Here is a 26,544-nt window from a genome sequence, read left to right on the forward strand (position 1 = left end):
GGAGTTTCACTCATGTGAGTATGAAATTTCAGTGCATGCTTTCAGTGAAATTATTTTGAGTCTAAATACAAGTTCCTGAATAAGCAAACAAAAATTTGGATGAACTTACAGGCTGCAGCAAATCATTGCAGTCATCTTACATCTGCATTGGAAGCAATCTTCATTCTTCCACACCGCACCAAAAACATACAGGTTTCTGTTTGAAAGGCACCCTGCACGTACACCCCAGAAAATGATAGTCAGTATATCAGTAGATATAGACCATGGTCTTCTATGTTTGTGGACTAGCAATCAAAGCACTGATTTCCACAGAGTCACACCAGGGAAGAGTCTAGCCCAGTGCTTCGCAGAGAAGATACCATGTCTTTGCTCCTGCAGTGTGCATGAATGTGTGACATGGCATGATGAAATGGTAGCAACCACGTATCAGAGGCATATTATTCTGCTATTGCAATTGATCTGAAAAACAGCTTATGGCTATGGTAGGATCTTTCTGCCCCTTCTCATATTCAACCTTACAGATCTAGACTTTATTTTCTCACTCCTTCTTCCTCCTCAATTCTTATTAGACTTCGACTTACTCTACTAAACTGAATTTAAACACCAGCTGTGTTGTCTTTGCTTTGATTTTAGTGTCAGGTACCCCCTTTATGTTAGTCAATGCTGCTTAAAAGTACCTGTTTTTTGCCACATGGGCAAGTACCTCAGTTATACATCAGCCCAAAGGGTAACTGTCAAACAGGATATAGTCTCCCTCTGTCCAGAGATGCTTCTAGGTGGGTTGATTGCTGAGTATGCAGCTGTTTGGATCATTCCTCAGCAAAGAACCCATTATGTTATTCCAACATTTCTTAGAAAAAAAGGCTTTGAATCTCTGAATTAATGTTTCAGGGGTATCTAATATATTTACCATTCTTACCATATTTGCTGGCTGGTCTAAGGTAACAGCGAGTAACACACAGAGTCCTTGAGAAGAGAAGGATCAAGGAAAAAAGCAGCAAGAATTTCTAGAAAAAAAACAAGAATCTTTCTTTAGAATTAAGTTTGTTTTTTTTTTTTTTCCAAAGTTCTAGCAAACTCACTGGCATGGAGTTATGAATGAGTCCTACTATTCCAAATAAAGTCAAATTAAAAAATCCTCCCAGTGTGTACACACACACACACACACACACACACAAAGCTGATAACTTACCATACTTGCATAGGCTGCTCACATTTGGTAATGAGGTGTAGCGTCTGGTTATATACAATGAGAAAACAATGGTCAGTGCAAAGGGAGGTGATGCAAATGTGAGCACCCTGGCTGCAAACAGACACTCTAACTTGTTCCAACCATCGATCAGAAGGTGGCAACTCAAAAAGTCTTGCAAAGGCTTGTTTTGTGTGCTGGCATACATTGGCATCTTGATCTCCATTGTGCTGGTGTAAATTTGAAGAAACTCCAGTAGATAGACTAGTTACTCCACATCAGCACTGGTGTCAGTGGAAGAGTCTGACCACCAGAAGGCTATGCCTCCAGAACTGGCAGGCCATCAAGGACCCGTGGGGCTATTGTTCGATTGACCTGCTATGAGGAGATTGCCCCCAGGTACAGGACAGGTCATTCATAAAGTGCAGTGGTGTGGAAAGTCCACTATTCTCAGACTGATTTATTATATTTTCAATTATTTTATATGGGACACATTACTTTGTCCATATTTAGCAACCTGCAGGAACTAGCTGTAGTTCTATATCTCTCAGTCGTTGAAGCAAATCCAGGCCTGGGGAGGCAGATCAACACGACCAGACAGCACCTTTTTGGCAGCAAAAGTGAGATGAGCTGTGCATTGTCCCAGTCCAGAAAACATGCTAAGGACTGAGGAAGGCAAAGAAAGAAAAATTTCGTTTTTCTTTCACTATATGCATGCTCTGCCTATAACACAGCTGGAACCTGACACTAATGGGAGTGTTGTTTCTGTAACAGTAAAATGAGGACATTTTCTTCAATACATATCTTACCATAACTGTCCAGGTCTTTGTGCCACTATATTTCTAAAACACATAGTACGTGAAGCTAAATCTCAAAACCAGCCAGGAAAACTAGCACAGATCCCTGTGGCTGCATTAGGGCTGCAGGCATTCAGTGCTTTACTAAATTGGAGCGTAGGCATAACAACTTCTAAAAGTTACCAGAGGATTCCCAGCCTAATGAGTTGCATTAATTCCATTAGCATGGCTCTTTTAGCACACCTGGCTTTAATTAAACACCTTGATTAGTGTGCCTGAACTCGTTAGCTTCCACTGATTGACAAACAGCTAGAGGAAGCAAAGCTGCACTGGAAGTGGTTTGGGGACAAAAGGGGCAATGGCAGAATGAGTGTGGTCTCCTGAAGGATCTGGATTAAAGGGGCAGTTGTGGAGGAGGTGGCCACTGTGTGTTATGACAGAAGATCTGGATGATGTAAGTTCCTTTTGTTTATTTGTTTATGTGTACTTAGCAAGAGACTTGAGAACTTCCATTGTACTTTGCTTTTGGCTTTGTACTATAGATGTCAAGTTTCGTGTTAACCTTATGATTTTGGTAGATCATGCTCTGTGTGTGTAATTTTGCTGCAGGAAACCACTGTGGTGTCTAATGAAGTGCTTTGAGAAAATACTCCTTCTCTGATAACTCTTAAATGAATGAATTTTTCTTTGAAGGGAATGATTTGCTTAAAATTATTTTATTAGTAAAGGCAAAAAGGTGAAAACGTAACATAGCTCTTATACTACTAGGCCTTTAAATAAGTGATGTGAAACTGGTTTCATTTTAATTGAAACCATTTGATTAGGGTCCAGTGTAGCTAGAGGCCAGACCCACTTCTGCTCTGTCCCTGCTTAACTTGACAAATCTTGTGCTGTCTCTTGAGGGGAGGTGTTAGAGTGGATAATATCTCCAATAAAAGCATAGGTGCAAGGAAATGTAATAAGCAATTCTGACTCGAGGGGCATGGTGGATTCTAAATTATTCTCTTACTTAAAATGATTATTTTAATTAGTTAATTATCCTTTCCTCCTTGGAGAGAAATAACTATATTAATAACTTCCACATAATTCTTGCTGTTTCTCAGGGAGACAAATATATTTATATGTATAAAATATACTGAAGTGAAGTGTGACCAAGCTATTGCTGTCAGAGGTGCCTTTTATCTCCTTAAACTGAAGTGTATATTAAGGTAGGCTGTGCACATTTTTTTCCTAAAAATAAAAAAAACGGCAGCTGAAAGCATCTTGAATTGCAGAGTTGAGGCTAGAGAAACCAAATGCTTATGAAAGCCTGAAACATTGTTTGTATTGTTTATGGAACACGGAGCAGAGCAGAGGCTGAACTTGTCCCTGTTAATCTTCCTGCTGACCTGCTTGGACCTTTCCTCTTGAGACAAACAAAGTTTTCCATGTCAAATGGGTAAAAAAGGAGGAGAGAGGATTCTCTGTTGTGCAGATGAAAATGAAGTTGCCTTCTGGGCCTCAGTGGTAAGCAGGTGTCCTCTGTTAGGGGAAGGTTAAGTTGTTCCAGCCTAGCTGATGGCTAAGAAGGCTGTGTACTTTTGAGACTATAGCAGTTGCTTTCCCTCTGTACCTTCTCCCTTGGGCTCTTTTGTGCTGGAAGTATGTGAAGCTCAGTTCTAGACATACTGACTTAGGTCAAACAACTTCCTTCACTGGCTTGGGGGGAAACAGCAACAATTAATGTATGGGTCTCCTCAGCTTGAATTCCATGAAGCAATGAGAGGAACGTTCAGCACCTCCTTTCCCTGTTAAACTTTCCCCCAAAATAAACTGCTGAAATCATGTAAAAAAAGGATCCTGCTTTTTCTGAGGAAATGCCTGGGTTTGCAGAGCTTCAAGGGGAAACTCCTGTTTTTCCTCTGTTAATAGTCAGAGGTGCTATTGCATTTGTTCCCTGAGTGAAATTCTGAAGTAGTGTTGTTGTTGCTAAGTTTTTCTTTTCCTGTAGTAAGGATAACTCAGGCAAGCCAGTCTATCTCCAAGTTCAAAAAGCACTCTTAAAACTACTCAGTCCTCTCTCTGATGCCTCCTTGGCTATAGACTAAAATGCCACCTACATTCTAAACCTCAGTGGAGCAAAATGAAAATGAACTCAAGTCTGCCAGCTGAATCAGATCTAGGTTTTTGTGTTCTCTGTAGCTCCAACTTTTCCATCCACTCCTTTCCTCACAGGAGCACTGTGACTAAACTATTCTATAATGTAGTGACTAGTGAATTTATAGAAGAGAAAAAAGAACAAACCGAACCAAAACATCAGCAACAACAGAAGAAGAAAGTTCCAGAGCTGTCATATGTGTACATAAATAAGCTTTACTGTTGTAGCTGGGCCGTAGTTACAACAATACATTCAATCAAGCTCCTGATACTTCTCACTAGGCTTGCTGGAAAGCTGCAGTCCTCTCTGAAATTCTTGGCTGGCTTATCACTCTCCATCTCTGATACAGTTTTGGTGGTTCTAACTCTTGAACCCTTTCTTACTGCAGAGAGATGGAGAGTTACCCGTTTAAAACTAATACTTGAAAGAAAGTAAAAGGAGATATTAATGAGAGATGTTGGCTTCTCAACAGTAATTATATCCTAAAAGCACAGGCCTGAGGCCATTCATGTAGGCAAACCAGATGATGAACTTCTTGGTATTATGCTCACAAATGTCTGCCAAGATTCTTCATAATATTACAGAGTTGATCTCTTATCTAACCTATTTGTATAATTTCCTGTTAATATTATAGGACAATACTCTCTGTGCTTTGAATGAACTTGCTCAATAGTCTGCCTTGCACAGCCAAATACGGATAGGAACAAACAACTGAGCTGGAAGAGACTTTTGTTAAATAATCCAGTCTGTTACTTCAGGAGTTTAAAGAATTTTGAATGAATACTGCACCAAGCCAGACCCCTGCTCACCTCTTCTTGACCATCAGCTTTGGTGTGCAGGACAGTATCCCTTTGTTCAGGAGCAGAACAAGAGCGGGAACTGAAATAGGGAGGAAAAGTGCCTCAGGAAGATACTCTAATGAATGTACTCATTAGAGTTGTACTGCAATGAGATTGCAGCTTAGCTCAGGGTAGCATGCTTGCCACAGAGTCACAAGCCAGTATTTCAGTTGAGTCCAGCTCCCCTGTCTTTCATCCAGCAAATTGGAGTGACTTCTGCATTATACACCTTAGGGAATTAATTTCTTCACAGTATCTGAGCCAGTATAGCCAGCTACTAAACAAAACTACTTTTTCCCCATCTCTGTAGATTCATCCCATCTTTAGTAGACAAGGGCAGAAGCCTCTGGAATTACAGGGGAGAAAAATACTGGGATATTTTGAAGGAGGTTGTCATCTTGTGGTGGCAAAGGACTGCAGTTTATCAGTGATCCTTAATGGACATCTGCTTGAAGGATGGACTATGCAAAAGCATTGAAGGCCTAGAGAAGTGTAAAGAGCATGGGTCAGTGCTTGAGGTATGCTGACAGAAATGAAATGTGAAAACAGAATTTTGGGAGTGGGGAGGAATATTAAATTAACCCAATTTTGATGATTGTTTTAAATTGGTCATATGACGTGCGTGTTCTGCAGTTTCCTTTAAATACCTGTGTAAAGTCAATCAGTTCCAATCAGTTTCAACCCAAAATACACCGCAGCTTGACCCAAGGAAACATGCTCACAGTGTTAGATTAGAACAGAAATTTTCAGGCTTTGTAAAGGTGCCAATGCAAACTTTCCTGCCTACCAATAGAGGAGTTAACTAAGAACAAACACAGCAAGAAAAATTGTAATGAATTGAATTTATCTGAGATTTTAAAATTGGCACAGAGCAGAATGTGAACTGCAAATCTCTAGCTTCTTTGGTATGCATAATGTAAATGAGATATGCACTTTCCTTATTTAAATTGGATTTTCTTTTTAAGATTGGGGCAAAAATCTTACTGGACACAGAACATGAATGAGTACAAAACCTTTAAGTTTCAGGTGATAAACACTGTTTAATAGAAATTATATGTGTGTTCTGGTGTTTGGTTTAAAAGACTTTGTAGTCTAAGCACTGGATTTCATTTCTAGGACAAGAACAACTTTCCAGTACTCAAAAAAAAAACTTACCTTGAAAATAATTACTGGGATGGGAAGGCCAGCTGTGGAAAACTGCCTCTCTTTCTAGCAGGGGAGCTATGTGCTACCAGGAGGAAAGGGGGAGATTGAGGGGAAGAGAGCACACAACCTCTTCTGCTCTGCCTGGGCTGATTTGCCTCCAAATGTTCTGCAGAGCTTTCTAAACCTTTAACCTGACAGGACAGTGGAGGAAACTCTCCTGTGAATGTTTTCTTTCCACTGTGTGGAGCTAGTGGTGTTATTATCTGAAGTTTTGAATGTATAGTCCCTTTATAAGGGACTACAGCTGTGTATGTGGAAGTACAGAGATCCAAAGGCAAAACATGACTTGGCAGAAGTGAGAAGATCAAAGCAGAGCTTTGTATGCTCTGTCTCTGCTTTTTTGATTTTTGATGGTTTGGTCATCTTCCCACAGCTAGATTTTTTGCTACAGAAGGGAGCCAAGTCCCTGCTTTGCTTCTGCTGTTCCAAAACTAGATGCAATAGGTAACATCATCTCTTTCTATGTTGAAACTTGGAGCAGACAAGAGGAGAGCAGACTGCTCCCCAGAGGCTGTTTGGATTAGACATGAAATGAACCTTTCCTACCTCTTCATAGGGTAGAGCCACATATCATAAGGAGACCTGGCAGATGGTGAAGAAAGGTGCTTGCATGGATTTAAAATGTGATTAAATAGCTCTGGAGTGCTGGTTCAGTCTGGCTTTTCTGGAATTTGGGTGCATGTGTCTAGTCAGCCTTAAAAAGGAAAGTAAATCTTTGATCATGACTTGCGAGTTGGTGTTCTCTGTGGACTTGCCTTACAATTGAACCTGGAAGTCTGTTGTAGACAGATGTCTCTAGAATGGATTGGGTTGGAAGGGACCTTTAAAGGTAATCTAGTCCAACCTTCCTGCCATGGGCAGGGACACCTTTCACTAGTCTGGGTTACTCAAACCCCATCCAACCTGTCTTTGAACACTTTCAGGGATGGGGCATCCACAACTTCTCTGGACAACCTGTTCCAGTGTCTCACTACCCTTATGTTAAAGAATCTCTCCTTTGTATCTAATCTGAATGTACTGTCTTTTATTTTAAACCTTTAACCCTTGTTCTATCACTGCTGTTCCTGGTAAAACATCTCTATCCATGCTGCTACCCTTTCTGTGTCACCTTCTTTAGTAAAAACTAGAAAGAGCAACCCTACAGTTACAGTGCAGTAGTTTGTCAAAAAGTATTTTCAAGTCCTCTAGTCCCTTAAGTGTTGGAGACTGTGCTAGGCATGATGTCATTGGAAGATGCCTTCAATAATAGATTCTCTTAGCATAGGCTTGCAAAGGGAAGTAAACAGGCTCACAGTGCAAGTGCTTGGGATAGTGTGTCCTGAGCAATGTCACTGAATATCAATAGAATCAGAGAATTGTTAAGGTTGGAAGGGATGCCTGGAGATCATCTCGTCCAACCTCCCCGGCAAGGCAGGTTCACCTAGAGCAGGTTACACAGGAACTTGTCCAGGTGGGTTTTGAATATCTCCAGAGGGGGAGAGTCCATAACCTCTCTGGGCAGCCTGTTCCAGTGCTCTGCCACCATCAGTGTAAAGGCATTCTTCCTCATGTCGAGGTGGAACTTCTCGTGATTTAGCTTAAGGCCATTACTCCTTGTCCTGTCACTGGGCACCACTGAAAAGGGTTGACACCTGCCTTTGAGATATTTGCATGTTAATCCCCTCTCAGTCTTCACTTCCCTAGACTAAACAGGCCCAGGTCTTACAGTCTCTCCTTGTAAGAGAGATGCTTTCTGCTGGATCCTCTCCAGTAGTTCCTTGTCCTTCTTGTACTGAGGACCCCAGAACTGGACACAGTATTCCAGATGTGGCCTCACTAGGGACAAGTAGAGTGGAAGGATCAGCTCCCTTGACCTGCTAGATTATACTGGATCATTACATTGGATAGATTGTTTTGTGAACAGTAAATCTGGTGTTTTCCAAGCAGGTGAGAGCGAGAAGCAGAAACAGAAGAGGCAAGCTAGTATTTGAGGTAGGAGAATTGCAATTGTATGTGTGAGTACGTCAGTACAGTTTCAAAATGATTCTAACCCAACTTCATCATCCTTGGCTGGTGCTGAAGCACTGGGGCTGCTCATCCGGAAGAATGAGTTAGACCAGAACACTGGAATGCTGGAAAGGTGATAGCTAGAGGCAAGCAGGAAACTAACAGTCTGGATTAAACCAACTAGAGAGCAGGAATCTGAGGAGATTAGCTCAGTGGGTTAGAGCAGGGTGCTAATAACACCAAGGATGTTAGTTTGATCCCATATGGGCCAATCATTTAAGAACTGGACTCGATGATTCTTGTGGGTCCCTTCTAACTCAGAATGTTCTGTGATTCTGTGTAAAGGCACTTTATTATTGCAAGAACAAACCTAGTATGGAGAAGAGCTCCTCTTTGTGGGTGGGGATCAAATTGCATCTGTTGCCAGGATGATAATAATACAGAGAAAAATCTTTATGCTGTATAAAAAAAGGCTGAGCACTATTACACAAGCTCCAAAAACATCTGTCCACACTCCATTCCACTATAGAAAATTAGAGTGGCCTCAGAAATGCCATTTCCTCTTGGTAGACAAATCATTTTTGCTCTCTTTCGTTGGATATTAGGACAGGCTGTGAATCTGAATGTTTTAGCTGCTGTAAACAGCAAGATTGATGTCTGAGAACATGAAACCTGTCTTCACAGAGATGGCACCTGTAAGATACAAGATAGAATAATGGCCTGGATTTTAAACTTTCTCTCATGGCCTTAATGCTTGGGTAGAGTGCATCTGAAATAAGTCAGGATTTGTAATGCTTCCAGCCTTTGGACAATTTCCAGACAGTACATAAGAGGATACCTCATCTGCTTCTACTCTATTTGAGAGTACTCAAACCGCCAAACTTAAGCATGCAGCAAAAAGCTCAGCATAAAAATGGATTTCAGTGGATTTCATTCTGATTCAGAGATCAGATCATGATCCACAGCAGAATGAAAAAGACTGATGCCCTCAGAATAACTGGAGAAAAAGAAATTATCAGACTTTAATGATGCAGAAAAGAATTAACTAAGGAGAGGAGGAGAAAAATCACCTCCTCTTTTGGAAGACTGCATGGAACTTGATCTCTTGTACACAGAAACCATAATTATTAATGTCTCTGCAAATACTGAGAAAACTTATAAGACTGCCTTCAGAAATGTCATCAAAGTACCTTGCTTGGTTACTGTTATATTCTTAGTCTCTGTGTTCTCTAGCTTGTGTTCTTCCTGAATAGAATTATGAACTCTGGATCTTATTTTTTGACTAGTTCTATAAAATAGTTTCTTACCATTAAGGGACATCTGATCAAGACAGAAACTAATCATATGCCTAAATATTTGGTTACAAAGCTTTTTCCACATTGCACTATAATTGACTGTCTGCATAAATATACCATAAGCAGGTCCCAGTAGCTTCCAGATATGGGTAGATGTTAGAAAAAACTAATACATCAGTATCAGGTGAGTTTGGAGGTAAACTACAAAATAAACGAGTATTGTAACAGACAGATTGTCAAACTAGCTCTGGTAAGTACTTGATCGCAATCCCACTGCCTAAAGATAATGAGGGAAGAGGTATCTCTTGTTCTCAAATGATTATTTTGATTGTTATGCTCTGAACATCTAGCATCTTCCCGGGCCTCACAGGAACATTGGTTCAGTTATAATCCAATCTTACACATGCTCTGGGCAGCCTGTTGACATCTGATGGGGAGCACAAAACCTCAACCAGTGTTGTGCATTTTGTGTAGCCAAGGAAGGAGAAAGTGGAACAGATGCAGCTCAAATCATGCAGGAACCCGCTTACCTTTTTCTCAATAGATGTAATTGTCACTGCTCTTTGTGTAACCTATGGGCTTTGTGACACCTTTAGTCTATCTGCACAGTGATATTAGCAGCTTCTGAATAAAGTAAAAGTGCAGTATTGTGTAAAGTTCATTACTGCAGGTCCTCTTACAAGAGGGCATGTGGCAGGGAAATAAAAGACAGTATAGGAAAGACAGGGTTAGGAAAGGAGAAAGGAAAGCAGAAGTGAAATAAAACACTGGAGTGTAATCCCTGTATCGTTCATTGGAGCACATGAGTTAAGGCTGATAGAAGCTGAGGTTTGCCTTTCCCCTGCAGACAGCAGGACTTGCCACTACTGACGAGGTATATGCTTGTTCCATAACTTGAAAGGAGGAGCTGTGGAAGCATTGGCACCCTCTGTCTGTTACGGAGAAATAGAACATGGAGACATAGGATGCTCATGGTCACTTTTGGAAAGAGGCAATTGAATAAATGTATCATAAAGATTATGAAGCAGCACCCCAAAGGAGAGCTTATGCTGGCAAGCATATCCCTCTCAGTTACTGTTTGTGGAATTACTGAGCTTCTTCCCCGTCTGAGTCCAGTCCAGATGAGTCACTCCACCAACTACAATGCTACCCATTGGCCAATTTAAAAACTTTAATTTCCTTTTCTTTTACCCAGACCTCAGGCTGAGGACTGGCCCTGCTCTGCTGTCAGTGTAATGGATTACTGGGTGCTGGGTTAGATTGGGTAGCTGGTAGATTTGCAGTCAATAAGTTGGTCTCCAGGGAGCCATATTGGATAAAAGTTAATCATGTAAGGCATTTTCATAAAAAACAGACTGTTCAGAAAGATTTTTGAGTAGCTTTTCATTTTTTTTCCCCATGGTTTTTGGAATGTTAATTCTTTTGGTTTTCATGCTCAAAGAGGAAAATGTCACATGACTTTCTGATGCTTCATCTGATTTTATTTTAGCTTTAAGATACAGCTGTGCACAGATTACAGAATATACTCCCTGGCACTGAAGAATGACCAGAGAAGAATAAAGATTAGCAGCTACTGAGGATACTTTAAATGTCAGCTTTTATGTCTGATCTCAAGGGAGGAACAGGTCAGTTCTTCATGGTGAAGCAGAAGGCAGAGAAACCAAGGGATTTTTTGGGGAGTAGATATTCAGTTTTATTTTGTGTTGGGATTTATGAGTAGATTTCACTCAACAACTGCATTTTTAAGTGTTCTTGAATTTGTGAAAGAGAACCCTTAAAACAATAAAAGGAAATATCCCCCCAATCCACCATTCTTCTGTTACGCCACCCAAGAATGGACTGGGCACTCTTTTGAGTGATCATCTTTCTCCAACACTTTATAAGAACAGGTCTCCTTGTTGAAAATGCTTTCACACTTTTCTTTATCATAGTCAACTGGTGTTGCATAGCTGTCATTGAGAAAAGAAAAAAGGTGATGAGAACAAGGAGTAAACAGCTTCCACCTCAGATGGTATCTACACTTTTAATATGAAGAAGCTATACTGAGGAGATGTTTGGGAGCAGAAAAGGGAACTTGCACAAAGCTCCCAGTTCAAATGTTACTTAGTCTGCTGCTTAATCAGGATGAGGGCACAGATGTAGTTTACTGATCTGATTTACACCTAAGGGATGTTTGTTGTGTTTCCTTGCTATTCCCATATCACTGCTTTTCCTCTTCAACCACAATATGGAACAAGAATTATAAGAGTGGTTGGGTGTCCCTCTAGGAAAAATTAAAGACAGGCCAGTGTATTTTGAGCTGCTTCGCAGGGGAAAGCGGGGCAATGTGTGGGTTTGGAAAGCTCTGGACTAGGATTAAGAGGAATTTCTTAAGGAACTACGTGTTCTCTCTTGAGTCAGTAACTTGCCTGAAGCTTTTGCTCCAAGAAGAATTAAATTCTCTTTTTATTTAAATCAAAAACCTTTTGTTAAACATGACCTGTATTTTTCAGAGGAAATTTTTGCATGTTCAGTGATGATGGTGTTACACAAATGCATAAGTTTGTGATATGAAGTGAGTGAGAGAAGGGTCATGGTCATTTCTCAGGAACCCTTGTGTGAAGGGGAGTGGTTTGTGCTGTATCATGGCAGCAGAGAAAAACCCCCACTGCTGCTCTGCACTCACCTAGAGCAGCAGCTAATACCGTGCCTGAAAGAGGAGCAATCATTGCAGTCGTCTGTCCTCCATCGGGAACCAAATTCATGCAGCTTTCCTTCCGAGTCAAGGCAGCCTGAAAACAGAGTGTGTGAGCAGCCTTCAGTGTCAGATCCTTGCACCAACAACAGTGCTACTTGTACACAATGGGTGGGACCTTTGCTGGCTTTTTACATGAACCTCCCCATCTGCAAAACATGGAGGTTCCCCAGCAGAGCAGGGTGTGCTTTTGTAATGCAGGGAGAAGAGAGTGCTGTGTCCCTCTGTTTCCAGTGGTTCTTGGCAGCATTAGTTAATGCAGCCCATGCTACTTCCCTGGACAAAATTAATTTGTAATTTGGTCCGTGTGATTCTCCCTAAATAGCTTCTCCTTTTTATAATGTATTATAAATTCTGCTCTTACCATATCCCGTTTCCCTCCCATTCCCATTGATTTCTTTCCACTGTTTCCACTTATTTCTAAGTGGTGATAAATTGCACAGAAGGGACAAATCAAATCAGGCAGTGATTCTGATGATGTCTGTCAAGTTGAGAGCTGTTGACATCTTACCTACAGTCACACCGTCAGACATCCCTGGCTTGCATTCCATAAAGAAGCAAGAAGCATCAGACAGTGACACACTAATGGCAAGAACAAGAAGGCAGGGCAAGATGGTCTTCTGGACAAGAAAACACAATTCATATGAATGCATAAGTAACTATTAAGATGTCTTGATGATAAATACTACCATTCAAAACAGGGAAATACATTGTGGTTTCAAATCAAAAGTCCAATTGTCCTTTGCAGTTTAAACACTTTAACACACAATCAGGAATACTGAACCATTTAGAAGAAGCAGAGGCTGGGCATCATATGGAAGGGGGGAAAAAAAATCTATCTTTTCAAGCTGTTAAAATCAAGCATTGCCTGATAACAGGACTGATAGATCCAGATACTGTTTGTGAAAAAAACATGTTCTATTCTTTTCCCCTCCCCATTAATTTTTCTTGTCCCTTTTTATTCCATGGGATTGGTCGCTGATTGTTTCTTTCACTAACCTCACTCATAGTTGCAAAACCTTTTTCACTGGAGTCTAAAGAACTACCAAATGTTTCACCTTAATATTGAAGGATTAGGAACAAGTTAAATAACTTTAGCTGAAGTTGAATACTCAAGACTTGGCCCTACTTTAGACAGGAGGTTCGACCAAATGAGATGCAGGTGTCCTTCTGCAACCTAAATAATTCTATATGCTGTGACATTTGTCAGCGTTTTTTTCTGAAAGTTCAACTGAAGTTCCTCAGCTAGTGGCTTATCCTTCAATATTAGTTTGAAATGTTTGAAGGGCTTCCATTGGGGATATAAAGGAAATAAGTGCAAGAATTCTGGGATGTAATTAGTTGTGATTAATATAAAATCTTGGTTACAGAGGAAAAGTAGACCAGGAATAAACAATCACATACACACACATATGTACATGTGTCTGTTTCAGACAGAACTGGTGACTTATAAAAAGAAGTTGTCTCTGAGAGATGAGAGGAGGAAAACCTAGCATTTTGTCTCACAGAAGAGATTAAAACTTACAAAATTCCAACAGAGTAGCAAAGGAGTAAAACTGAAGATAACACTTCTGAGTTTAACTAAATATTCAGATGTTATATCCAGACTTTTCACAAAAATGAAGGCCAATTCTAGGTTGAGAGACAACAGAGCTGCTTTCTGCCAGAAAGAGATTAGCTCCAAAGATTACATGAAGAGTGAAAAGAAGTTATAATAAAGCCTTAGCTGGAGTCCTGTTACATCTCCTGCCGTTTACATGCTGATATGTTTTATGCCAGGTTCTTACCTGCCTATGCCTCTCTGTCTTATGCTTGCTCTCATAACACAGAATTTATACGTTCTCCAAGTTGCTTAGATCACCAAGTACTGAGATAAATTCAACAGAAACTCCTTTAAAATCTATAGCAACATACCATAGCCTTTTACAGCATAAGATGTAAGGACTCACCATTCTTGCAGAAGTACGAGGCTTCCAGTAAGGAGATGGCCAGTAGGAAGCTCATGTTCTCAGTGAACTTATATAGAGAGGGAATTTGTGATAACAGTCCTTGAGCAAACTGACCATGAAAGTCTAACAACAATGATGTTTCTGTAAAATGACCTCATGGGGAGGACATTATTAACATAAGGCAGTTACATACAGGAAAGTTTGTTCTAACAGGCATTGAAGAAATAGATGTGCCTTTTGTGTCACACCAGATCTGGAAAGCAGTTATAGGAACTACGTTGAAAGGAATTTCAAGCTTGGAAGGAATATTTAGCACTCGCCCTGAGAAACCCATTAGAGGCATAGTAGTTGTCACTCACAACAAAATTTACATGCATATTTTGAGCCATCTGGGTTTTAAAAAGTGGGTCCTAGATAACCATTTTCTTCCTTGTTTGTTAAAGCTGCCCACAATCAGCCTATTACTAGTGAATTAGATTTGGCAATGCTGATGTGTGCCCTGCCCTGAAATGGGCACAGCCATATGGCTCATGCTCTTGACTCTTAGTCACTGGTAAACCAACAGAACATATCAGCCCATGAGTGCAGGCACTAGGAATTTCTTGACTGAAATCAAGAGCCCACATATCCACTTTGGATTCTCTCACAAATATGTATGAAGCCAATTTAACAGCATCATTGTGGTTTGTTTTACTATCAGTGTTTCAGACCATGTGCATTTTCCAGTTAAAGAGGGGGGAAAAAAGTCAGAGTAGGATAGCAAAGTATTACACCCTGATCCCAGGCCAAAGCTGCCTTGGTTGGTTGCAGTGAAGACAGGGAGAATTCATAGTGTCCCTTCTCATGTTCTGCTCCTATGCTGCCTGATCTAATTGATTTATGTCTTGGGATGCCCGAGGGTGTGCCCTAGCTTTGTGTGCCAGCTCTTTCTAACCTTTATGTGCTGAAATAAACTATTTCACCTTGGCTGACAATACTGTGAGAAGTACCACAGAATCCTGTTCAAGGTATCGGCTCCTCCACATCCTCAAAGGTAATCTGGAGCAAATGTTCCAGGATATTTTGAAACAAAAGGACCAGCAAATTGCACTGCCTTTATTCTGTTACTACTACTGAACTATTTAATTTATTTTTCTTCTCACATTTTGGCCTTTGCATGCAGCATTTTGCTTGACAGGCACCCTGCAGCACCCTGCAGTTCGTGAACAAAAATCACCAGTCACATAGTGATGCTGGTGTACTGGAGTGAAACTTATGGAATTTGTTACAGTCAAAATGCAGTCAACTTGCTGGTTTGGTGTTAAGTGATAGAGGATGCATTTGTTGCTCAACTCCAAAAAAAACCCCAAAAATCCAACCACTGTACAAATGTTTTCTTTCTCAGCTTTCAGACAAGCAGTGACTGCCCAGCTGTTCCCACTGCAGGACCCCCCATGTTTTCTATGTGCAAGCTATGCCGTGTATGGAGAGAAGTTCTTTCAAGCAGCTTTCTTTGAAACACAGCAGGGAATGACCTGTCTAAGCCTGGGCACTGTTTAGGGACAATGAAAAAACACTTTGCGTGATCTGTGAATTCAGAGGAAACGTAACAATGTGCTGTGCTGAAACCACTCATAGCAGCAAACTCAATGTAGATAGTCTATTCCGTGTATTGATTATTGAGATCGTTTGTGACCCACATAATGTTGCATGTCTTCACGTTGTTCGTGTACAGGGCTGATGGGTGCCTTGCTTGTGTGGGGAACTGGTATCTCTAAAAGGTGTTGCTCTGTTAAAATCTGGTTGGCTTCCCAACCAGATAATTACTTACTAAATCATTCTAAGAATATCAGTGCTCTGCCAACTTCTATGTCCTCTTTCTGCTTAGGCTGATGGACAGAGTGTTCTCTTCCTTCCTAAGGCAGGGAAAACTCCTGGAGACTTTCTTGAAGATTTACCTTGCTATTTTATTTAGTCATTCTTCAGCTGGAGTTTCTGGTTACATCTCATTAATGACCACAGAGATAATCAGAGTAATGCAAGATGATCAACCTGTTTTCCCATATCTTTCAGTGTTAGGCACTCGACAGAGAGAAATACAGCATGATTTCAGAGCAGTAATGTTATTAAAACAGCCCAGTAAACCAGCTATTATCTATGAACAACTGAAAGCTAGAAGAGATACAGTAAAAATGAAAGCAGTCCAAGAACCTTGTTTCTTAACCCAGCATGTCAGTACTACTCTCACATTCTCTTGAGAGGGATCAGTTTTCTTTGGGAGAGAGTAAGTGCAGGACCCCTTATAGCAGTTCGTGTATCCAGTCATTAAAACCAATAGGTTGACTATTACCACTACTGGAAAGGGGAAAACAAGAGGAAGAGTGAGGCATATCAGCTCACAGATCATAAGTAAACACAAGGGTATAAATAAATTCTTTTTGACCTTAAACTGACAATGCTACGTATAATGTAAATTGGTTTTACAGTTGTTAAATAAAGTCTGTCACATTTGTGTATGAGGAAAGGACAACTGTGTTAAGGAAAGGCACAGCAAACAACACTAAAATATACAGTGCACTGTTGACACAGAAACATCTTGTAAAGGTGGAGAAAGAAGCTTTATCTTGGTGGGGACATTTTTGTTAACTCTGAGGTTCATATGTCCACAAACTTCAAAGCCTATTATGGCCTCAGATCTCTCAAGGCATAGGAATTAGCAAAGAATCATATTAATTTTATAGCAAGGCGGTGTGAGTGACTTGCCTCAGGTAACAGATGGCATAGCAAATATTCGAGTCGAGGTCTCAATTCAAGATGGGAGGCTCAAGCTGGAGACAATATAATTTCTCTTCTGATCTTAACAGATCTGTCTCCTTCCATGTGTAGCAAAGTCCCCATCCATAAGTCAAATTTCAGTTTTATTTCAATGCAATTTCAGTGGAATAAGAAACAATTTTTCATCTCAGTACAAATGCATTTTTAAAGTGCGTGATAATTTCTCAGCTAGCCTGGAAAATCCTGTCAGGTCATGATCCCAGGATGAAGGATCAGTGATAAGCAAGGAACATAGAGAAAGACATGTCAGAGTAGTGAGGCAAAGGCATCCCTTTCTCAAAGAAGGTGACGCTGCCCCATGGCACTGCAGAAAAAGAAACATCAATATGAAGCATTGATGGATTGATGGATGTTTCATCTGGATTTATTGTAGTCAAAAGAGCTCAGCGACACCCATGCAAATATTACAGAAAGGAGACATTGTATGTGATTAATGCATCTTATATGCTGAATTAGAACAAGTAGATTTCCCATGTTATTGTACTTCTCTGTGATGGCAAAGCATGTGTAGGAAGGGGAGCAATTCCACAGTGCAGAGGTTTGGAGCAGGTGTTAGCCCACGTTTTAGCCCACACGTGCAACTCGAGGGCACTCCTTTGAGGGGTCATTCTTCAGCACCACATCATAGTCACAACTTTTTTCATTGAAAATGACTTCACAGTTCTCTTCGTCATAAGCAACAGGAGTAGAAAATCTGTCATTGGCAAAGAGAAAGCAAATGTTAGCTTGACAGCAACAGAAGTTTCAATACTTCATTGATTATGGCTTGAACTATTGCTGAGTGAGACATCTCTGAAACTATGCCTTAGACCAGCTCAGCTCCCTTGAGTGCAACCCAGCTGCAGTTTCCAGGGCCTCAAATGATGCCTTGCTGCACTGCACTGTGCACGTGTACCAGGATGCTCAGCACTAGCATGGGGATTTCTAGCACTGCACTCTACAGTCTGACATAAGCATGAGCTTGGCATGTTTCCTCTTTGTTCCATTAAGTTTCCATTATTTCCAATTTGCTTAGAAGGGGGTAGCTGTTTCCTGATAGACCGATTGTCACCTAAACAAAGGCAAAGATCATTATCAAGCCATTTCTGGCCCTTTGAGAAGGCAGGATGAGAGGAAAGGAGAATGTTGGAGAGAGACTTCAGAGCAGAGCCTTGTCATTCTAGGGTCAGCATTTTCACTGGAGACAAGCACCTCTGGAAAGGGATTAGGATCATCATAAGCCCTTTAGAGGAATTTTGCTGAAGTCGTTTGTGAAAATAATTCTTTCCTACCCTCCCTTTCTCAGCTAAGGAAAGATTTAACTGCAGTGGCAGAGGGGTTCACAAGTTCCTAGAAAATTCAAGGCAAGCACCACCTGGATGTGCCTGGAAGGCTCTGTGTCCACTCCTCATCATCAGAAAGTGAGCCAAGGCAAACACAGCTAAGGATCCAAATGGTCAAGAGCTTTCACTTGCTCTGTGGCATGAGGGACAAAAGGCTCTCTTGTGTCCTTATCCCCAGCAAATGGAAAGCTGTGGTTGTCCTATGGGCAGTGATGGTACCCAGAAGTTCAAACTTACATTGAACAACACCTCATTTCAGTTGGGCTGCAGTCGCATCTGTAGCAATCTTCTGTCCTCTCAATGTGTCCAAGGGGGTACAGTTTTCCATTCAGCATACAGCCTGCAGAAGACAGTAGCAAAACAGAGCATGTTCTTTAAGCCTCCACCTAAAGGCTGCAAAGTTTAAAAATTATTTGAAGTTTTCTGAAAATTTTTTTCTTGGCATTATTAAATTAGAAGTAATTTTGTTCTCTGTGTTATTAGCCTAATTATTTGGAGGCTGTGAATTCTTTTCTTCTTTACTCATTAAAGAGGGTTTCCGTGTGACAGATCTGGGCAAGTGAGCAACCAAACAGCCAGGTCTGCCACCTGGCACCACATTTTATTCAGATCCACTCTCAACTCCTGTGTGGGCTCCAGGTGCTGCAGTAGCAATAGCAACCTACCACCAATAGCAATAATATTCCTGCAGCCACACTCAGTCCAGGGTGAGACTTTGTTTTACCCCTACTTTTGTCACCTCGGTGCTGAAACCTCCTATTTGTGTCTTTCTGAAATCTCCCTCCTCCCTTGTGTTTTGAGCCCTTCCTGGAAGCTCCACACAGAGCCAAGCTACTACAGAGCAATCAAGTGAGAGGATCTTGTCTGCTCTTACCTTTGTCAGCCTTCCCTGGCATGTAACGTTTACTAAAGCAGTATGCATCACCCAGGGCCACGATGATGCTCATTGCAACAAGGAAAGCCAGAAAGCTTTTCTGTAAAAGAAACACAGAGCCTATAGCATGACTTTAATTCCACATTGATTATCTCTGTTTTCCAAAGCCATCACTGAAGCTGAACCAAAATTACAAATAACCTTATGTGTACGTGAAAGTAGTGGAAAAGGACACTCTAGATATTTCACTGCATTGCTTACTTTTTCCTGTACTTGGGAACATACAAAGTGCTATGACATAGGTTTTTTGAAATAGGTGGCTGGGTAGAGAAGAGAGATACAAATTGGTGTCTTAGGACAATATCTGAGTGTGGTACATTGTGCTCAGCTTCACCTGAGCCATTTTGTTAAACCATGCATACACAGGTTTGGACTCTTCACAGGCCATACTTCCTTTTGACTAGTGCTGGCAACAGCTAAACATCTGTAAGAGTTCTTCAGATATGTCCTCTGGGACCTGCTGAACAACCAGCACTTCTTTTGAAAAAGCCTGCATAACTTTGTAATGATGGTTATTCTGACAGAGGGACTGGAGGAATATGAGAGAGCACAGGATTATTTTGATGGCTTGCTCCAGCTGGATAACTTAAGGCAAAAGTTTAGGAATGGCCAAAGGCTGAGAAACAATGGAGGAAGTTATATAGATTTTCTTGATAGCACTTGCAGGCTAACATGAAAGGATTTTAACATGAGTAGATCTTTCCAAGTTACTATTCTGAACTTCAGAGGCTGTGGCTGCTTGAAAATGGAGTTTAAAATAGCAGGGAGAAGCTTTGGGTTTAGGCACCTCTGCTTTCTGCCTTGGGTTGCTTGAATCACAAATGCCGAAAGACACTGAAAGGTCCTGAACCTTAGGCAGATGGTGAGCCAAGGTAAAACTCCTCTGGCTGCTGTGGAAAAAACTTGGTATTTTAATCCTTGATGTGCTGCTTTCTTATGGGGCTGAATGACATTTCTGATGTAGTGAAAGGGAGGAGAGGAGGATTTATGGAGTGGTCTGGGAAGGGAATAATGTTGAATTTCCACAGTGGTTCTGTGATTGGTAGTTCCTGAAGCTTTAGGCTACAACAGAGGCAGTTGCCATGCTGAGCACCACCCCCAGAACGAGAGAAGTTAAGAAGAAAAACTTGAACTCTTCAACTGCTCTATTCCATGGTGCCTGGCCACAAGAAAATGTCTAAGCAGCTCCTGTTCCATGAAGCTGTAGGATGAAACAGCTGGTCTCTGTTGAGGCTCCCTGTGCATTTGGCATGAATCTGTGGGGCTCTCTTTTTTTGTGCAGCTGCCCCAGGCTTTGGGAGGGTAGGGAATTGTGCCTTTCCACACAGGATCTATCTCAGCATGCTTGGGATGCTGTTTGCTGTACATTAGACATCCAGCTGGAGTTTGGGGGTGGCTTTCCTCCACACTGGTTCAGCAGTTTGCAACAGCACATACAGTGCCATGGCATGTCCCTCATGTCTTTGTTGGAAATACTAAAATGCTTCTTTTGCTGTGCTGTCTTCTGTGAATGTTTTATCCCTTGTTTGATCCAATGTTTGTCCTTGTCATGCTGTTCTTAGAAATGCCAGTCAGATGAGCTTGGGCATGCTCCTCTCTCTAAAGATCAACGTTCTGGAACTTCCACTGAATCTAGGATATCAGAGATATAGGGGGAAGTCTGTGCTGTTCAATCATTGTCTGAACTGACTTCATACTGCAACCAAAGGATATGTCAGATAAGTAGCAGAAATCTAGCAGTAAAGCTTAAGCAGAGAAAGAAGCAGATGATCATTTCTTCCCTATTTATGAATCAGCATGTCTCATAGAAAGTACTGCTTCTTCTGTAGGATTTATGCCATTCCTGAGATTCTCATCAAAGGTAGTAATTGATGTCTGTACCTTCAGGGATTACGTGAGCACAAATTAGAGGAAAACTAGGCCAGAAGCTGTGTCTACCTATTTAGCTTGACCTAACTGTTGATTCAGATTCTGCAAACACGTTTGGAGGCTTGAAGAGCTGAAACAGCACACAACTTGAGAGATCAAAAGAAAAGAGCAGACAGGATATGCTGACAAAATACACATTTCTTTCATTATAATGCCATTATGTTTTAAACTCTATTTCACATTGATAGGTTTTAAAAGCATGGTCCTAAATGTTTACAAAATTCTGAATGATTTCACAACCATTTCTGAGGACAGGATAACAGCAAATGAAAGACTAATCTGTACAGTTTCCTGCAAGAATTCAAATACAAAGAACAAAATTTGCAGTAATCTTCCCAAAAGTGTCTTACTTCCTTTGCATCCTGCAGTTTTTAAATACAATATGTCCACAGTTGAAATATGTACCTAATTTATTCCCTTAAATATTCTTCTTTTGCAGTTTTAAAGCAAATACCTATCTGTATCCCCTTGAAAAATCTAAACCTTAGACTTACCATTGTGGAAACCTTGGCTTCCAAAGAGTTCCAAGTCTCCAGAAGAAATCTGAAGGGCTTAATGTGGAATCAGAGAGCGAATAATTTTTGGTGCCTTTATGTTATGCAGTTCAAGTCTAGATGGGGCAAAAAGAGCCTGCTCTTTTTAAAATGCAGTTATGTTGAAATATCTGAAGAAATCACTGAAACTTTGCCAGCTGGCAATGAGAAAATATTTGATTTTGTAGAACACTGACCTAAGTAAAATGCTGAGTCTAGAACTTTGCATTTCTTGGAAGCATTATGATTAGAAAAAATGCCTTTCTGATGAAACACAAGTATTGATAGCTAAGCTGTAGGCAGTATTATACGGCTAGGTGACTTTTAGCTGTGGCAGGAGTGCATGCTAAGTAGTTTCTGCTATCAGTGGGCTGGAATATGCTGAGAGTAGTGAACTAGGTGTCAATAGCAACAGGAGCTTTTGCTGGATGTTTGCAAACTCATGCTTAATGCTGCAGTGTTCACTGAAAGATAACCAACCGAACGTACTTGGCCATTACCAGTATTAAAACCACTTAACACTGAGACCTTAATCAAAGCTGGAACACATTACAACATTTCTCTTTCTCCTCAACCAAAATAAGAATTTCCTCTCGAATCAAAAGCCTGCTGTTACTCCCATGGCAGTATTCAGGCTTTGAGTTGAATAACCGTGATAGAGTATATGATCACTTTTATGTGTGCAAAACTTTCACAAGAAATTATAAATTTCAGAGTGCTAATCAAGTACTCTGCTTTTTCTTACTCCTGCAACATCTTTTCAGAAAGAAATACCAGACTGTGGCCCTACTTATATTTAAAAAATACTTGTTGCAGATGCTTCCAAGCAATTTGAAAGTCATCCCTGTGGGGCACTTGTCATCTGCTACAGGAAATTTAGCACATGATTTTAAAGCTTAGAAACTTTGAACACAGAAATCCAAGAAAATTTGGCTGTACTACAACTTAAATCATTTAGGGCTCTTTTTTTTTTTTTTTTTTGAGTAAACTAAATACAGTTATATACTTTGGAATGGTGGCAAGAAAAGTTGTCATTCCTTTTTTCTTATGCACTATGTATTGCTGAGTACTAATAACAATTCAACCCAAAGAATTCAGCAAAATAAATCTAAGTGCATCACAGTGTAATTCCATTACCTCCCTAAAGGAAATGCTGAAGGTGAAGTCTGTTGAGGTTTGATAATCCTTTAGTAAGAAATCCATAATTAATGAAAAGTTACTAAGCATTCAGTTTTCAGACTATACACCTGCTTTATTTTTTCTGATATAATCATTATATTGTAAAACTTAAATTTCATGATATTCATGTTTTTATTGAAAAAATTCAATAAATATCCTTTTTCATCCTTTGCTTCTGGCATACTAGATTATTGCACTTTATCATAAAAGTCTTCTTCTTGTCTCTGTTTACAGTGTGTCAAGTCAGCTTACAACCTTTCTCAGGGGAGCACAGCAGTTTTTGTCTTCAGTTCTGTAGCATAGATTTCCTTTCATTCTTGCAACCCATTTCTGAACAGCCTCCAACCTCACAGCATCTCATTTCAAATCTAAATATAGAACGAAGTGTAAAAGCTTGTAAGTGTTGTGGAAATGACCTCAGATACTATGAAGGACATTTCCTGTATATATATCCAGGCATCTCATCCTCTGTCTTAAGCACCATATTGTTTTAGATAGAAAACATTTGCTTTCCATCCCTAAATTCTTCTCAGGGGTGCTGTTGTTAGTACAGATTTTATGCTTTACAGAGTTTTAAAAAATTCCTCCAAAATTTTTTTAAAAATTGTATCTAAAGCATGAATTAAGTAAGAACAGTTTATTTCACTATTAAGACTTAGTCCTTATTTGTCATATTAAGCATTGTTTGGAAACTCTGTCAGCAATGATTGTATATTTTCTCCCAGATCTCATGATATAAGGCTTTCATACAAATGTAGAGAAACTGTAGTTGATGTGCACCAACCGATGTCTTGCACCACTGTAAAAACAGTTCCCTTCCTTTTACCTACCATGTGCATGGGCTTTGCTAACACCAGGTCACCCTGGGCTTGACAGGAAATTTTATGCCAGTCTTTTTGTGGTTTTTTGAAAGAGACCTCAAAGCAAGACTGGTTTTGCTTTCAAAGTGCTTGTTAGGCAGAACACCTTATTCTTCTGCCAGTGAGTTCTTGACAAAGATGCCGGAGCTCTACCAGCTGTGCTGTGGATTGTCTGCTGTGTGCCTTTGAACCTCCTACCTCAGGATACACAGATCTTGCTCTAAAAGAATTTAGTCCCTTCTTAAAGTCTTAGATCTGGCTATGTCTTCAGTGAGTTCCTTTTTTAACACACTTTTTTTCCAAGAGTGATTGCTTCCATAGCACTGCACTAATTTGCTTGTCACCAGTTGTTAATGTAGCATGAGGAGAGACAAAACTGCCTGACAAGCTCTCCCATGAAAAGTGTATTATCCTTGTGATCAGCTCTGCCATTTCTGATAATTTTCAGTATTCCTATGAAGCTGATAGCTGGATTATGAAAACAGTGTTGAAGATCTGCCTTTTCTGAATGCAAGACTACTAAAAAGCAGGTAACATTTTTAAGGCTTTGTTGGTAGGACAACTTAGAATTTCGTACTTAGAACTTTCCTAATTTCCCAGCTGAATGCTGCTAAACATGTCTGGTCTCTTTTAACTTCTCAGGAAGACTTTCCTCTGAAGTGTTGACACCTGGAGAAATCTCTGAAAAGGTTATCCTGTCCAGCTATTATAGTATTACTTTTTTATTGGTTAGAAGTACCTTTCTAGGACCTTCTAAAGGGCAGGTGGTTTTGTGGTGATGGAAGATAATGCCGTTTATTTACCCTCGTGTTGTCCCCAAAATGTTGTTTCATGACCTGCCAGCAACTTGCTGTTTAAGGTAATCTACTGTTACCGGGCCATTCACTGAGTATATTTTCAGAGCTGGAGAAAGAAAGAAAAGCCTCATCCATCTGGTTTCACTTCCAGGCTATTTAAAAACCCTCCAGTTAAACTGATGTAAAACCTAGTGTTCTTATTTTATTTTAAAGGTAAACTTTATGGTGATTTACACCAAGCATTAGGTTTAACGAGCAGTTTAGTAACAGTAGTTTAAGTAAATTCCCTCTCAGCTAAACTGCTACAGAGATTCATTTTAAGTGCAACTAAATGGTTTTGCCCTGGTTTAAAAACTAATTTAAATTCAATACTGTTAAGTAACTCTGGAGTATAAGCAAGAGTTTAGAACAATGTCCTTGGAGAGAAACACCATACTGTAATCTGCTAGGCTAGATTTTCACTGTTGTAGTCAGGAAAGGCCATTTCTGTGTATCAGGACTGATGTATAATCTCCAGCAGTAGTCAACCTGCAGCAAGTAAAGAAGAGAAGGCCCTGGAGAGACATTATAGCAGCCTTCCAGTACTTAATGGGGGACTACAGGAAAGATGGGGAGAGCAGTGATAGGTTGAGGGGTAACGGTTCTGAACTGAAAGAGGGCAGATTTAGGACAGATATTATAAAGAAATTCTTTACTGTGAGGGTGGTGAGATGCTGGAATAAGTTGCCCAGAGAAGTTGTGGATGCCCCATCCCTGGAAGTGTTCAAGGCCATGCTGGATGGGGCTTTGAGCAACCTGGTCTAGTAGAAGGTGTCCCTGCCCATGGCAGAGGTGGGGGTGGAACTATATGATCTTTAAGGTCACCTTAACCCAAACCATTCTATGATTCAGTGTTCTCACTTTCCATCAAAAAAGCTTTCCCTTTCAGATCCTGAACAGCCAGAGAGCTGGTGTCCTCATGGAGGATTAATAATTGATGAGAGAATAAGTTTTTTGCTAAGTTCACTCCTGGTTCCATAGAATTTATTTATCATGCAGGTAAATATTTGCACATAAGTCACATAGATAACTAAACCTCCTGAATGTTGGAAGTACAATCTTTAGTTTAAATAGGTTTAAAGCCTTCTGAGGAAAGCTGTAAAACTCCAATTAACTTCTGCAGCCTTCAAAATAGATCTTAGGGCTTGGATGAAGCAAACCACTTGTGTACATCCTTAAGCCCATTATCTCCAGTGGAGCCACTCCTTGTTCTCAAGAACTCACCTGGTGAAAGGCTTTGCTGGATCTAACCTGGAACATAAATTCACAGTCATCCTGGCTCTATGTTGCTTTATCAACTATGATACAACAATTGATATGAGAAGTTTAATTTCTTGACTGTTTGACAAAAGGGGGAGGGTAGCACTATTTCATTAGTCCTGTGAGTTTCATGTTTCAAAGTTTTGCTAAAGTAGAAAACTATGGAACTGTGATTCAGGAACTTACTTTTTTTATTTTTTCATTCTGATGCTGACTTGATGCATGGCTTTGGTTGACTTCCTTAAGTGTGTCAGAGATTTCAAGTTTTAGAGCTTATTAAAAGAATGTAGAACCTAGAGACAGAACACAAAAGTCAGCTTCCCCCATTCCTTACACAGTATGTATTCCTACACCTCACCAAGGGAACTCCAGGGTAGTGGCTGTTCTCCAAACCCATGATTTTACCATCAGAGATGAACTTTTTGGATCAAAGAAGGATCAAATCCACATGAGGGAAACCATGTGTGTCCAAGTCCAAGTTCCTTTAGAGGATTACCAGTTTTGCTGTGGATTTTGTTTTTCCTAGGATTTCTAACTACCTGAACGGAATTTATCAGCCTGGTTATTTTTTTTCTGCTTGCACAGCTTATTGCAGTAAGTCATTTGACTCACTACAGCAAGGTCTTTTTAGGTGACATGGGTAATCATAGTGTGCTTATTTCTGACCCTTGGTTTATAATTAATTATTTATAGTAAAGCTGATTTTGAATTCCCTGAAATGAATAAATACACTAATAGGCAAGTG

General features: G+C 40.3%; 2 protein-coding genes and 1 long non-coding RNA gene across 7 annotated transcripts in view; all 3 read right to left on the minus strand.

The window, feature by feature from the left end:
- The window catches only part of LOC127476813 (uncharacterized), a 121,212-nt gene that overhangs the window by 92,533 nt on the left and 2,135 nt on the right, over window positions 1-26,544 (minus strand). Inside the window, exons 2-3 of one of the 2 annotated variants that reach the window (XR_007906728.1) lie at window positions 25,986-26,092; window positions 22,949-23,211 (exon numbers count right to left, since the gene is read on the minus strand). This is a non-coding gene — a long non-coding RNA (uncharacterized LOC127476813). Of the gene's footprint in view, window positions 1-22,948; window positions 23,212-25,985; window positions 26,093-26,544 lie in introns of those variants that run through there. The other variant, XR_007906729.1, reaches the window with a different exon arrangement.
- On the minus strand, window positions 10,917-14,290 carry LOC127476811 (beta-microseminoprotein-like). Of its 2 annotated transcripts, none has more exons than XM_051800189.1 (4): window positions 14,133-14,290; window positions 12,695-12,803; window positions 12,115-12,220; window positions 10,917-11,398 (listed from the first exon to the last, which is right to left on the minus strand). In XM_051800189.1, exons 1-4 carry the CDS (start codon window positions 14,133-14,135, stop codon window positions 11,269-11,271), a joined length of 348 nt encoding a protein of 115 aa, XP_051656149.1. In that variant the 5' UTR covers window positions 14,136-14,290; the 3' UTR covers window positions 10,917-11,268. The 2 variants fall into 2 exon arrangements, with proteins under 2 accessions (XP_051656149.1, XP_051656150.1); XM_051800190.1 differs by having other exon boundaries at window positions 12,695-12,800; window positions 14,133-14,162.
- Window positions 17,285-21,791, minus strand: LOC127476812 (beta-microseminoprotein-like). 3 transcript variants are annotated; one of them, XM_051800193.1, is made up of 5 exons: window positions 21,626-21,765; window positions 21,084-21,217; window positions 19,143-19,242; window positions 18,506-18,608; window positions 17,285-17,640 (listed from the first exon to the last, which is right to left on the minus strand). In XM_051800193.1, exons 3-5 carry the CDS (start codon window positions 19,213-19,215, stop codon window positions 17,511-17,513), a joined length of 306 nt encoding a protein of 101 aa, XP_051656153.1. In that variant the 5' UTR covers window positions 19,216-19,242; window positions 21,084-21,217; window positions 21,626-21,765; the 3' UTR covers window positions 17,285-17,510. The 3 variants fall into 3 exon arrangements, with proteins under 3 accessions (XP_051656153.1, XP_051656151.1, XP_051656152.1); XM_051800191.1 differs by lacking the exon at window positions 21,084-21,217 and having other exon boundaries at window positions 21,626-21,791; XM_051800192.1 differs by lacking the exon at window positions 21,084-21,217 and having other exon boundaries at window positions 19,143-19,237; window positions 21,622-21,765.

This window comes from Manacus candei, unplaced genomic scaffold, assembly GCF_025592945.1.
Source record: "Manacus candei isolate 608988 ecotype Guabito, Panama unplaced genomic scaffold, ASM2559294v1 h1tg000050l, whole genome shotgun sequence".
NCBI lineage: Eukaryota > Metazoa > Chordata > Aves > Passeriformes > Pipridae > Manacus > Manacus candei.

Bases quoted from the DNA above. Each gene is read 5' to 3' on its own strand.
- LOC127476811 (XM_051800189.1), bottom strand. The intron at 12,221-12,694 runs GTAAGATGTCAA...CTCTGTTTTCAG, and splicing joins GTCTGACGGTGTGACTGTAG to GCTGCCTTGACTCGGAAGGA. The intron at 11,399-12,114 runs GTGAGTGCAGAG...TCTCAATGACAG, and splicing joins GGTATTAGCTGCTGCTCTAG to CTATGCAACACCAGTTGACT.
- LOC127476812 (XM_051800191.1), bottom strand. The intron at 18,609-19,142 runs GTAAGAGCAGAC...TGTCTTCTGCAG, and splicing joins GCCAGGGAAGGCTGACAAAG to GCTGTATGCTGAATGGAAAA. The intron at 17,641-18,505 runs GTAAGTTTGAAC...TGCCAATGACAG, and splicing joins GAAATGAGGTGTTGTTCAAT to ATTTTCTACTCCTGTTGCTT.